This window comes from Chelonoidis abingdonii, chromosome 8, assembly GCF_003597395.2.
Source record: "Chelonoidis abingdonii isolate Lonesome George chromosome 8, CheloAbing_2.0, whole genome shotgun sequence".
Classification (NCBI taxonomy): Eukaryota; Metazoa; Chordata; order Testudines; family Testudinidae; genus Chelonoidis; species Chelonoidis abingdonii.
The window spans coordinates 60,280,049-60,293,228 of record NC_133776.1 but is presented as its reverse complement, the minus strand read 5'-3'; the positions used below and the strand labels follow the sequence as shown (position 1 = coordinate 60,293,228).

The 13,180-nt window shown below is 53.2% G+C and overlaps 1 protein-coding gene across 1 annotated transcript in view; it reads left to right on the top strand.

Moving 5' to 3' along the window:
• Positions 1-336: 336 nt before the first annotated feature.
• DGKK (diacylglycerol kinase kappa) overlaps positions 337-13,180 on the top strand; it is a 212,654-nt gene continuing 199,810 nt past the window's right edge. Inside the window, exons 1-2 of the mRNA XM_075068684.1 lie at positions 337-637; positions 1,464-1,739. Of these exons, the coding sequence (XP_074924785.1) occupies positions 1,542-1,739 (198 nt within the window). The 5' untranslated portion in view covers positions 337-637; positions 1,464-1,541. The remainder of the gene's footprint in view (positions 638-1,463; positions 1,740-13,180) is intronic.

The window sequence follows — 13,180 nt, the reverse complement described above, 5'->3', positions numbered from 1 at the left end:
AGGACCCCCCAGTGCTGGGGCCTGTAGTTCCCCTGCGCCCCAGCAGCCTCCCAGCCAGCCGGGATGTGTGATCATGAGTAGCTTTGCGAGCCGCAGACAGCAGGCTCGGGCTTGCGGTGCTGAGGACAGAGACCGGGCGGGTTTGCACAAGCACACAGCTCCGCAGGGCTGTGGGAGGAGGGGAGGGTGAAGCCTGCAGCAGGCCGGAGAAGGACGAGCCCCATTGCGCAGCTGGTGCCAGGGGCGGGAGGATCAGGCCCAAGAGGGAAGCGGCCCCGCGGCTGCAGCGGGCAGGACAGGGCAGGGCAGGGAGCGGAGCTGCAGGGGGGGCCGGGACTGCAGTGCCGGGGCGTCCGAGCTGACAGGCACGCAGCGCGCGGGGCGGAGGCAGAGAAGCAACATGTGCAGGAGATCGTTGGGCTGCCAGTGAGCCGAGCGCGGCGCCAGCCTCGGGAGCCCGGCCGCGGAGCGATGCGGTGGGGGAACCCCGCAGCCAAGCCCGCCCCCCGCGGGGCTCGCTAGTGCCGGCTGGGCAGAGCCCGCCGTGACCCTTTCTCCTGTTCGCGGAGATTGCGCTTGTCACACGCGCTCACTGCAGGAGCCGGCGAGCGGCGGCGCACGGACGCGGGGGCTGCAGGTAGGTGCCTGCCCCAGCCGGGATGGGGCTGCCTGGCATGGGAGGACCTCTCCGCCCTGGGGGGCGCTCGGAGCTCCACCTGTCCTGGCCGTGGCGGGCTCTTTGCATTAGTACATTCCCACCCCAGCGGGCAGGGACCAGTCCATAAACCCAACCACCTGTTTGGGCCACGGGTGCCTCCTCCAGCTGGTGGGCCCCTGTCCGTGGCAGAGACAGCCCCAGCCTCCTCTTCTTGGGCTTCATCATCTGCCTCCTTGGCTGCTGGGGAAGAGAGGCTTTTTAGTGAGAATCTTCCCCCCTCCCCCCGCCAGCAAACACAGTAGCCGGGGCAGGTGAGTGAAGCGGTGCATTTGGGGATGACGGGGTGGGGGATTTGCTGGGGGTCCCCCGAGGGTAGGACAGAGTGTTCCTGTTTACTGCCAACGGGTGAGATGCTCTGTCTGGGACTGCATCCAGCGAGCCCTGCAGGCAGCAGCTTGAAATAAAAAGCAGCCTGAGAAGGAAGCTGGGCTTTGCACAATCGTTGTGATCAGAGGGTGAAAAAAGAGGAAGAGTTTGGAGGGGGAAAAAAGTTTGACAGCAAAGCAGCTGGTTTGTATTTTGACATCCAGGGTGAATTTCAGAGGTGAGGAAGTGCCCACATTTAAAACTAGAACCTCCCCAAAGCATCCAGTTACAAACCTCTGTGTGCCCTTCTCTCCCCCTGTGATCTGAATATCCCATGGGGACATGGAAGGGGGATCTTGCGGTGGGCAGGGGAGCTCTGTGAACTGGGGCAAATGTTCTGGGTCTCTCACAGAGCATGTCGCATTGTCCTTTTTTGAAGGGTCGTAGGAAGTAGAAGAGCCCTGAGCCTATCTGGGATCTGCATCTCAGTTGCACACCTCAGTGAGACACTCTGGAGATGGCGGAGAAGCTGGCCCCCGGAGACTTGTTTTTCAGGAAGGCCAGGGAGTCAGTGTCTTCCCTGGACTCGGACAAGCTGGCCCCGGCCTCCCCTGAAGGAGCTGGCGAGGAGTCCTCTGACAGTGAGGGCGAGCAGGAGGGCAGCTCTCACAAGCTCATCAGGAAGGTGTCCACATCGGGGCAGATGAGGAGCAAGGTAAGGGAGCAGGGGCCCATTGGTGGGGGTTGCGTGTCTGTGCTGTGGTGGGGTAATGACCAGGATGTATGTGGTGCGACCTCAGGGTTGGGGGAACCGCAGTGGCCAGGGCATGAGGTGACGGCCAGGTTTATCAGCTTCTCGGCTGGGGGGAGTCAGGGCAACTCTCCTACAGTCAGCGCAGCTGCCTGATGAACATCAGCTGAGGATGTGGCCTATCACATGTTTGTGTAAACAACAGCTCTTGTGTAACACAGGGCAGGAATGCTCTGCTGGAGCTGGACCCCGGGGAAGCAGCGAAGGGAGCTGCAGCTGGGCCTAGTCTGCATCCAGAGTCCAGATAGCGACAGGTGCCTCCCTGTGGATACAGGAGCAGAGTAATGCCAGAACAACACAAGGGAATCCTGCTGCTGTGGAGCTGGAGTGGGGTGGGAAATTGCCCCCAGGAAGCCAGGCTAGAGATGGGGGCTGATTCCCTTCTCACAGCTGTGTGAATCAGGAGGCTAGTGGGCTTAGGCGGGTGTAAAACTGGTGTCAGGGTATTCAGGATCAGCCCCTCTACATCCATGTGTTGAGAAACAGTGAAATGGAACCCAGATCCCACCCCAGCTTTAGAGATCCAAGAGCTGTTCCCTTCAGAGGAAGGTGTGAGGTCCCCTGAAGCATCTGGTATTGGGCACTAAATTGTCTGTGGGTATTTGTCTCCCAGGTTTCGTTTTAGCTCAGTGCAAAGATACGGATATTTGGAAAAATGTGATCTGGGTTTGGATTTCAACACCCACATGATTTGGGGGGCGTGAGAATCTGGGAGTTTGATTGTCTCCCCAAAGAGCAGAAGTCTGTGATTCAATCAGGTCATTGCTCCTCCTAGCTAAAACTTTGAATCCCAAAAGGAGAATTAGGTTCCTCACCTAGACAGAGAGATAGAGGGGTGCGTATGTGGGAACGGATAAATAGATATATCTGGTGGCAGAAATTGTAAACAAGGATATGTAAACATGTTCTGTATTCTTATTATTTATTTGTGGTGTTGTGATGCCTGGAGATCCCAACCATACATACATAATCTAACCTCTTGTGGCTCTGGGGACTCATAGTACATAGGCCATATTGGATCCCCTGTGGGCAACCTCTCACATACTTTAGCCTCTCAATTAAATTCCCCATAAACTTGTCCTGATCTCATCTGATGAGAAAAGCTTCCCAGATTTTACATACTGGCCTTTGGTGGTTGTTGCCTGGGATTCAGTGAGAGCTTGGGGAACAGAATAGCAATTAATGCCTTTTTGGTAGGACCAACAGTGTTGTGAGTCCCCCTGCTGCCTTTGCAGCGCAGCCAATGGTCTGGTAATGCTGCAGTATAAATAGTGAGAGTAGCAAGAAAAGTAGTTAGCTCTGTTTGGAACATAGGTAAGACTGAAAGAGTCCGTGTTGGACAAATGGCAAAAATAAACCAATTAGTGAAAGATGTTTTATTTTATTTTTTTAAAGAAGATCTTAGAAACAATAGAGAAAAAATCAATTATCAGCCATTTAAAAATTAGCTGATAAATGTTCTTTGAAATCCATCTCCAGGCAGCACCCAGAGACAATGATTGTTACTGAAAAAGATTTAGATGTTTATATGAGTCAAAACAGCATCTGCAATTAAACTGGGGAAGGGTAAAAATGACGAGAACTACCAAACTTCATGCTGCAGGTCATAAACAGATTACCAGCTAGGGAGTCAGGAAGGAATTGTCCCTAAGGAATAGCACTGCACAGTGTGGTGTACTAGATTGTACTCTGTCCTCCGAAGCATTTGGCAGTGGAGACAGGAGCCTGGGCTCCTTGGACCTTTGGTTTGCTCTGGAATGGTAGCCCCTCAATTCTTATTAAAATGTGTTATTGGCAGGACTGCTCATTGCAAATTGGCAGATGAGAAATGAAAGCCAAGCCATGCCCAGACGTGCCGCAAAGGGGAAAACAAACATGGCGGATGTCAAGAAGGTGGGACTGGAAAAGTGCTCAGGGAAACAGCACATATTGTCTTGTTTATGTCTAATAGCATTTAAGATTTATCTTCTTTTCTTGCATATGCATAGAAGGTCAGATTCTGCTCTGATACATCAGTGTAAATCTGGAGTGACTCCATTTAAGTAAATAGAGAAACTCATTTTACACCAAATTAACTAAAATCATAATGTGAAAGCCACAGAATCTGTCAGAAGAAAAATTAAAAAAAAGGAAAATTGCTTCATGCTAATGTGGTGCATCTACACTGGAGATTTGCATTGGTATAGCTCAGGGGTAGGCAACCTATGGCATGCGTGCCAAAGGCGGCACTCGAGCTGATTTTCAGTGGCACTCACACTGCCTGGGTCCTGGCCATTGGTCCAAGGGACTCTGCATTTTAATTTAATTTTAAATGAAGCTTCTTAAACATTTTAAAAACCTTATTTACTTTACATACAACAATAATTTAGTTATATATTATAGACTTATAGAAAGAGACTATCTAAAAATGTTAAAATGTATTACTGGCACACAAAACCTTAAATTACAGTGAATAAACGAAGACTTGGCACACCACTTCTGAAAGGTTGCAGACCCCTGGTATAGCTACATCTCTGCAAAAATCCCTCCTGTGGAGAAGTCCTGAAACTAGCTGGGTCAGTTTCCCATTTGTTTCTAGTCAATTTCAGACTCTGGTTCCCTGTCCCTAACACTGAGCCCTTGAGTTTGCAATTCCAGCATTTGCGGGGAAAGGTTTCAATAATGCTTGTGTGAAAATGATGACAGGTCTCCCTGTTTTTGGGATGTTAACATGAGCTGCACAGGGAAATATCTTGTCATATCTGGCCTTGGTACATTTTAAAAAAAACAGAATCTAAATGTGTATCTTAGAATGAGTTGTTAATAATGTTCCTGAGGGCTGCCATTCATCCTGAAGCTGGCAGCACTGTCTCCATGCTACCCACATCCTGCAGTGTTGCCACCTGAAAATGTATTGAGGACGAGCAAAATGCCCCCCCTCAATCTTTCCTCCCAACTCATGGCATCACATGAGTAAGTGAGGTTGCCCCTCTCCTCTGCGCTGTGAGGTGGGCAGTGTGGGCACTAAACCGTGAGGCAGGATTGTGCCATTCAGTGGGATTCTGTTGCCTGAGTGTGTCAGGAAACAGGGGTATCTAATGTACTGGATAAGATCAAAGCAGGCTCGTCTGTGCTCTAACAGGCAGATGTTCTGGGCTACTGTGTCAGGAGCTGGATTCTAATAGCAGTGCTCTCTGCCCGAGTGTTGCTCATCTGTGCCACCTGCCTGCTCACCTGGAGTGGCATCAGATGAGCTTTGAGGGTAGCTCGGTCCAGCACTATGGGCTAGAGGACAGGCCAAGGTCCATGGGGGTGAGGGGGACATCTCGATACTGAGGTATGGCAGCTTCAGTAATGCATTTAATCACAAAGAAGAAAATAAGACCTGTTGGCACAGCTTCACAGCTCTCTGGCCAGACTCCCTGGGGGGGGGGGGGGGCACCAGGCCCTGCAGAGGCCAGTGGCTGCTCTAAGTACCAGATGACTGCTGCTGGGGAGGGAACATGCTGTGGGAAGAGTAGTGGAGGATAGCTGGGAGATAGATGTGCATGGGCTACAAGGGCCAGGTTGTGGTTGTGAGGAGATTATAGCTGGGACCAGGGGAGCTAAAATACAGCAGATCAAATGTTAAAATGTTCAGCAAGCGATTGAGAAGAGAGGGTTTGTACAGGGTTTGTGCATTGCCCCCGGAGCAGGGAAGCCATGGGCAATGGGTGTGTTTGCCAGTGTCTTTGGCTGGGGCATGTGTGTTGGGGGGTCTTCCTAGGCCCTCCATTATGCAGTGTTTTTTAAGGAACTGAGCCCTGATCAGCCTGAATCTCACAAGCTCTGAGTGAGCCTCTCTGGGCTGTGGAATCAGTGACAGCAGCAGCAAGGCCTATTGTGTTACCATGCACGATTTCCCAGGATGAGTCACTGCTGCAGTCACCCACAATGAAACAAGCTCATTGCATGACGGTGTCACTTGGCCTGGCTGGGATTCACACATGTCACTGATGCACTTGGTTCAGTGATACCGAGTAACATGTGGAGGGCACCACTGAACTAAGCGAGCCTTGAGCTGCGTGGGGGCTGCTTCCGCCCCCAGCCTTGCACTGGAAATGGCCATTTGTTCCTGTGCAAAGGAGGTGGAGAGCTCTGATACAGGGGCATTTTGCCCACTCCCCATGGCTTGGGGATAAATGACATTGCACAACTGGTTGAGTGGGAATCTGTCCCAGGGCTTTTCCCTGTCCCAGTAAGTAGAGACAAGAGCAGGCTCCCTGGAAACACAAGCATCTTCTGGCTCCTTCCCTCCAGGTAATGGGATGGTGCTGACACTAGTTAGAATAACACTAGCTGGTGATGGAAAACTGTATTCGTCTGCCCTGAGCCCACCAGAACAGTACAAGTGTGCTCCTCCAGACTCTCCTCCAGGGCTCTGTCCAGTCTAGTTATAACTGGGATGCTGCTCCCCAGCCCAGTAGCTCTCTCTCCTAGGGCCTTTTCCTGATGCTCAGTCTAAATGCTGTGTTTAAGAACTGCATCTCCGTTGAACTGTCCTCCCCACGCTGCAGGCTGTGTGTGTCACCTGCTGCACCACGCTGCACCTCTTTAGGTCTTCAAATCTTTCCTCCTAACTCAGTCAGTCCTGCTCTTGGGCTGTTTTGGTTGCTCCTCCCTCGCCCCCAGCTCCTTATAGTTCCTCAGTATCCTCCTGGTGATGTGAGGCTCAGGACTGAACACTACTGTCCTGATTCCCCACTGCTTTGCCCCTTGAGACCCCCCGATTCCCCGCTGGCCCACCCCTTGGAGATCCCCCGATTCCCCGCTGTCCCGCCCGCTGGGGCCCCCACTGTCCTCCTCCTGGTTCAGTCATTTACCTCAGTGCGGAGAGCTATGCTGGCATTAATTCTGGAAATGTTCCATGGGTAAAAAATCTAAACAACATCAATCAGGCTGGGGAAAAAAGGGGTTTCATTTGCTGATAAGCAGGACAAACTCCCTACAGGGCATCCTAGTGAGACAGAGGGGCAGAGGGAAAGTTCCAGTTAGGCAGCCATGAATGGGATGAGAATGAGCAAGCGTCAATGTGGTGGTGAACCCATGACTCCCAATGCCCTGGCTGGGAAGGGAAGGGCAGGGGACTGGAGCTGGCAGTGGCTGCTGTTCACTTGGAATTCCCATGCAGGACAGGCACACTGGTCCTAACTTTGCCTGACGGCTTGTCTGATCATCTGATATTTGCTAATGCCTGCATGAAGGAAGTACTTGATGGATCTCCCTGGCATGGTGCCATGTGGCTAGCTCTGATGCTGCCAGGACAGGCTGGGAACCTCTGCTAATCTGGGTGGTACCCTTATGTAGGGAGAGACACAGTCACCTGCCAGAAGCCCTAGAGAATCAGCGGAGTGTGGGGATAACTCAGGGGCATCCGGCCCAGGCTGCTCCAGGGCCTCGTTGGCCACTTGCTGATTGCAGCTATGGACTGGGTGACTGCAGATCCCAGCATGCATTGCTGCATGCCAGCAGGTGAAGCATTGCATGCTGGGCCCAGTGGCTTCGGTCGTATTAATGGGAGGGCACTGCTGCGCTGTGGGAGCTGCAGATGGCATCCCGCAGTGATGCAGAGCAGGGATGGCTTGGCCTTTGCCCAAGTCAAGCTGTGGCTGAGGGCTGGAAGGGTCCCAGCATGGAGAACAGCCTGCTCCCACGCCCCCCTGTGGCTCTCCTTGGGATTGAACGAACCTATTTTCAGTAGGTGGCAGTGCTTTTCCCTCTGGCATCTGCTTTCTCCTGCTCCCTGAGCCTGCTGTGAAGTCTTGGTCCTGAATCCGCTATCCCTAAGCTGGGCTCAGTGCAGGGTGTGGGGGCCTTTGCACCTCACCTTTGTGCCGCTCCTAGGGGCTGATTTGAGCCCTGGTGGGGGTCAGGGTTGTGTGTTGGCTGCTGACAGCCCCAGCAGCTGGAGATCCAGGAAAGCCCCAACCATCCCCTCTCTCCTGTGACGTGCTCCCTGTGGGAGGTGGCGATGGCTCTTCCCCTCTCAGGACTCCCCCTATGCCCGGGGCATTCCTGTATAACCCCTTTGTTGCAGCTGGAATGACAGTGCCATCACAGCATGTGTCTGAGTTGGAGGAATGGACCAGAAGGCCGTCAGGCTAGTGGCTGTAGGGAGCAATCCTGCATCAGCAAGAGGAAGTAGGAAGTAGATCAAGGAGGCATTGTCTTGTGGTTAGAGCATGGGCCAAGAGAGTCAAGGCAAGCTGGGTTTTAGTCCCAGCTCTGGATGGAAATGTTGTCTAGTGCTTGGAGCAGGTGACAGGGATTCAGGATTCTACCCCTGTCACTGACTTGCTGTGTGAAGTTGTGTAAATCATGCCTCAGTTTCCCTATCTATAAAATGATCATTATCTACCTCTTCCCTCTGTAAATTCCATGGTTCTGTTTCAAAGGCAGATACTATTGCTTATTAACAGTGAAGGATGAACCTCAAAGAGTTTGAGGTTCAATTCAGAGGAGCAGCTAAAAGCTTGGATGCTAAATCTAAAGGCTCTTGGGTTTGCTGAGCTGGGATCTGAAAACTGGCTCTCTTGGGACTTCCAGTCCATCCTGCAGTGAGCACTGTGAGATCGGGGAGTTTCAGAGCCTCAGTTCCTGGTCCAGCTCTTGCCAAGCCGGAGGAGTATGAGAAGTGAATGAAAGCGACACCGTGTAACACTGAATGGGAGACATCAAGCCAGTCTGAGTGCATGGAGAGTTTCTAGTCCTCCCCTGGCACTTATTGAGCAGAAATGAGCTGGTGTATCGGAGCTGAATGGCTGGCTGTGCATGAGGCACCCTGACTAGAGTGAGGCGTTCCTTGCTGTGAGGCTAGGGGTTGGCGTCTGGCGGTGGGTGGGGAGCTCTCCAGCTGAGACTCAGGCAAGGAAGCTGCTTGCTAATAACCTGAGCTGACCCTTGTGTCAATTCCAAGCTGTAAAGACTCGTCTGACAAGAAACAGCTCAGCTGAGGGAGGGAGTGTGTTCTAGTGGTTAGAGCAGGCTCCTAGGAAGCAGAACTCCCGGGCTCTGATAATGACTCACTGTGCTCGGCTTTGGACAAGTCACTTCCCTTCTTCATTCCCCATTGTAAATTGAGGATAACAAACTCGGAAGCTAAACGTCTTCCTGTCCCAAAGGAGCTGGGAGAGGCTTGGGGCAGCGGATGCCCCATGGAGCCTGCATGGGACCTTTCCAGCCATTTGTCTTGCTGGAGAGCAGAAGAGGAGGCCAGGTGGGGTGGGAGCGGAGGAGCAGTCTTGCTCAGAAGCAGAAATGGGCCCAAACCAGGACTCTCCCAGATGACACCCCTAAAAGCCCATCCTAAGGAAGTCTGGGTCTGGACCATGTGAGCAGAGGACTCAGTTCCCAATAGTGTCCTGCAGGCCACATGGATTGGCTCTCTCTTCAGCATGGCTGAGTGGGGGAGGACAGGAGAAAACTGAGCACCACTCCCTGCCCCTCAGGGAACATGGACACCAGCCATGCCAGGGGCTGAAGACAGAATGTTCTGCTGCTGGCACAGGTGGGCGGGCAAGGGGATGCCCATGCGGTGTGTCTGTCTCTGGCAGGCGGCCCTGTGTAGCTGTTCACGGCACTCCCTCTGTATTTGCTCCTTTGATGAGCTGCCTTATTTATCTGATGCCTGCTCACGTCCCTCTTGTAAAGCACATGTGCCACTGAACCCCCACCCTGTGGTCACAACCCGCCCTTGCCTTCAGTGCCGCATCTGCAGGGGGTGTCAGTTCTTTCCTTCAGGCCAGCCCTGCTAATTGGGCAGCTGGAGTAGGTGGCATTGTCTCATAGACTCATAGACTCATAGACTCGTAGGTCAGAAGGGACCAATATGATCATCTAGTCTGACCTCCTGCACAAAGCAGGCCACAGAACCCTACCCATCCACTTTTATAACAACCCCTAACCCATGACTGAGTTATTGAAGTCCTCAAAATTGTGGTTTGAAGACCTCAAGCTGCAGAGAATCCACCAGCAAGTGACCCATGCCCCACGCTGCAGAGGAAGGCGAAAAACCTCCAGGGCCCCTGCCAATCCGCCCTGGAGGAAAATTCCTTCCCGACCCCAAATATGGCGATCAGCTAAACCCTGAGCATGTGGGCAAGACTCACCAGCCAGCACCCAGGAAAGAATTCTCTGCAGTAACTCAGATCCCATCCCATCCAACATCCCCTCACAGACCAGTGAGCAGAGGATATCTGGCATTTGCAGCAGCATCAGGACTGGCAGTCTTGCCCCTGCCCTGCTCCTCACCGGGCTGGTGGAGCTTGGGGGGGAAGAAATGCTGGTGGCAGCAGCCCCTGCTGGTGGATGGCCATGCCACTGCAAATGCCACACTCCTTGTTCTGAGGCTAGGGAGTCATGCTGTCCTAGGGATGGCTGAGGGGGGCCACCCCACAGGCCCTGCCTGGGCCGGGTGGGGGGTTCCCCATGGGCGATTAGCAAGTGTTTAAGCTCTGCTGACAGGGTGGAGGGAGACTGCCAGAACTCAACTCACCCGTCCCTTACCTGGGACATCAGAGAATCCGATTCCTCATGGGGCCCTGCTGGCTTTACTGGGCTGGTGCATCCAGGGCAGATTCACAGCTCCTGTGGTGGAGCCTTTGCAGCTCAGGAGGGCCCAGGGGAGTGGGAGGGAGGCACTGGGGGCAGGGCCGGATTAACCTTTTTTGTGCCTGGCGCCAAACATATTTGTGGACCCCAATGGAGCATGGCATGGGGACGTTAGTCCCCAGGGTGAGGGGCCAGCCAGGAGCAATGGGGTATGGCATGGCAGGAGTGGCCCTGCTCTGCCCAATGCGAGGGCACTATTTACATACCAGCAGTTGCCAGATGCGCAGTGGCCTGCCCAGCCCTGTGCTGCCAGCCTGCCCCTTCCCTTTGGGGGAGGACCCCTGCCATGCCTCACAGTCCCCCCACCGCCACGCCCAACACTGGAACACCCCCCTGATTCCCTATGCCCAGACCCTCCCTGGACCCACTATGCCCAGTGCCCCCCCTCACAAATGTCCAGTGCCCTGCACAGTACTACTCTTGCTCAGTGCCCCCCTCCACAGCCCCACCACAACTGCCCAGCACCACACACACTGCCTAGTGCTGCAACACACATAACTTCCCTGCAACCTCACAGCCCAGCAGCCCCCCAGAGACCCACTCCCCACCCCCTGCCTCCTGGCCACACTCACGGTCCTGCTGGGAGGGGACTGTGTCTGCAGGGCTGAGCCAGCAGCACAGCCAGAGCTGGTCCCAGGACCAGGAATCACTCCAGCCCCTCGGGAGTGGCAGGATCAGCCAGGTCAGCGCCTGTCCTGGCTGGGCTCTCTCAAGATGCACTTGCCTGGAGGGGCCCAGGCAAGCCTCCCACACTGTCACCCTCCCCCACCCCACCTGGCTGAGACTGGCCAGGCTTCTGCACCAGTCCCAGGCAGCTCAGCTCCAGGGAGAGAGGCAGTGGGAAGCAGAAACTGCCCGGAGTTGGAGGTGCACTGGGGTTCAGCCAGGGGGCAGAGAGGAACAGAGGGGATGGGGCTAGGGGGCAGAGAGGAGCCCCCGGTATGAGGAGCAAGTGATGGGCATCAGGGAGCCAGCAGGCTGGTAGGCTCTCAGGACCTCCTCTGACCATGGGCCTGGCTCCATGGAGCCACTGGCACCACTGTAAACCAGCACTGCAGGGAGGAATTAACCCGGTCCCACTTGTGCCCTCACTGCCCCTACCCTGGGAGTTAACCTGGCCTCACTCATCCCTGACCAGGAATTGAGGTTTGTTTCATTTAGAGGTCATCTAGACCTAGCCCATCCCCCAGCGCCGGGGCAGGATCAAGTAGCCGTTGGCCATCCCTGGCAGGTGTTGGGGTCCCTGGCCAGGGCTCTGGCCACGCGGACTCCAATCACTGCCTCAATGTCACAGCTGGTGGAAATTTCCTAATGGAAGAGTTTATGGCAGAAAATGGTGATTGCACAAAATGGAACCATTTTTGTGGGACTGGGTTGATTTCAGCTACATTTCTGTAGCAAAATTGTTGCCCTGTTTGGTTTGGATAAGATCGAAGCACTGCATGTGAGAGAGTTACAGCCCAGATGATAATGTGCAGATGAAGCGCATCAACCGCACTGAAGTGAAATGGAGCCATCAGGTCATTTCTGGAATTCCTTTCCTGGGAAATTTTGACTTTTCACTGGAATTTGGGCTGGAGGCAAATTTGGAAATTCCGGGATTTTCTGGGCAAAGGAAATCTCGAGTGTGGAGCAGCTCTAATAGGATCAGAAATGTTATGGGCCATTTGACACCTAGCCTGACCGGCCAAACAGCTGCCCTGGGAGGGGTTTGAGCTGGAGCAGAACCTTTAGAAAGACACCACGGTTTGATTTAAAGACTCTGATTCACTGTCTGAGGTGTGCCAGCACTCTCTTGGAGAGAGTAGGATTATCAGGAAGGAGGAACTAAGAGCCAGCGAGAGGAGGGGGCTCAGGGGCGTGGGGTTGTGCATGAAAGGGAAGAAATGCCATAGTACCTGAATGAACAGGGCGGTAAGTGGGTTACAGTGTCATTAAAGGTCAGTCCATTTTCAAGCAGACAGGTGTCAGTGTGACAGATCTAATCACTCCCCAACCAGCCCAAAGCACAATGCAGCATAGCAGGTTCTTAATCGGGAAAGGAGGCTAAGGAAGAAATCGCACCTATCTGTGGCTAGCTGTGTCCTTTGCTACCTCTCTAGTGCATGCACAGAGCTTGAAATGGGGGAAGGGGAGGGAAAGGTGTTTAAAAGGAAAGGTTCCTTTGATCTGGTTTGTTTAATCATATTCTGTCTTTGTGGCAGTCTCATGGGAGCACCCAGTGCAGAGAGTGGGATCTCTCTCTGCCCCTCTGGAAAGGAGAGAGCTGTCAAACCTTTCACAAAGAGAGCTTTTGTCTCAACTGTTGTAGGGTGTTTGAGTTAAATTTGTTTGCGTAAAAATAAACAGGGTGAATAAAACATAAAAAATGACTTCCCCTGTCAACTAATCAGCTTTGTCACTGCTCTATGAGTTCTCACATTGACCCTTGAGTTCTCCAGCAAAAATAGGCCGGACAAGACCTGAATTTCTAAGGAGAAAACAAGCAGAAAGCACCCTACTGTACTTTGCATTAAATTGTATCCGGTAAGGAGGAAACCAGTCCAGATCTCACCTTTAGTCACAGCATCTAGCACTAGGAACAACTCCGCACAAAGCAATGAAAGGCAGTTGCTCCAAGATCCAGCACTGAGGTGATACGGGGAGTGTCAGTCTAATTGCAGGTTAGGTAGGAGATGGGAACCAGCCAGGTCTTTAATTCAAACCTTCAAGCAGCT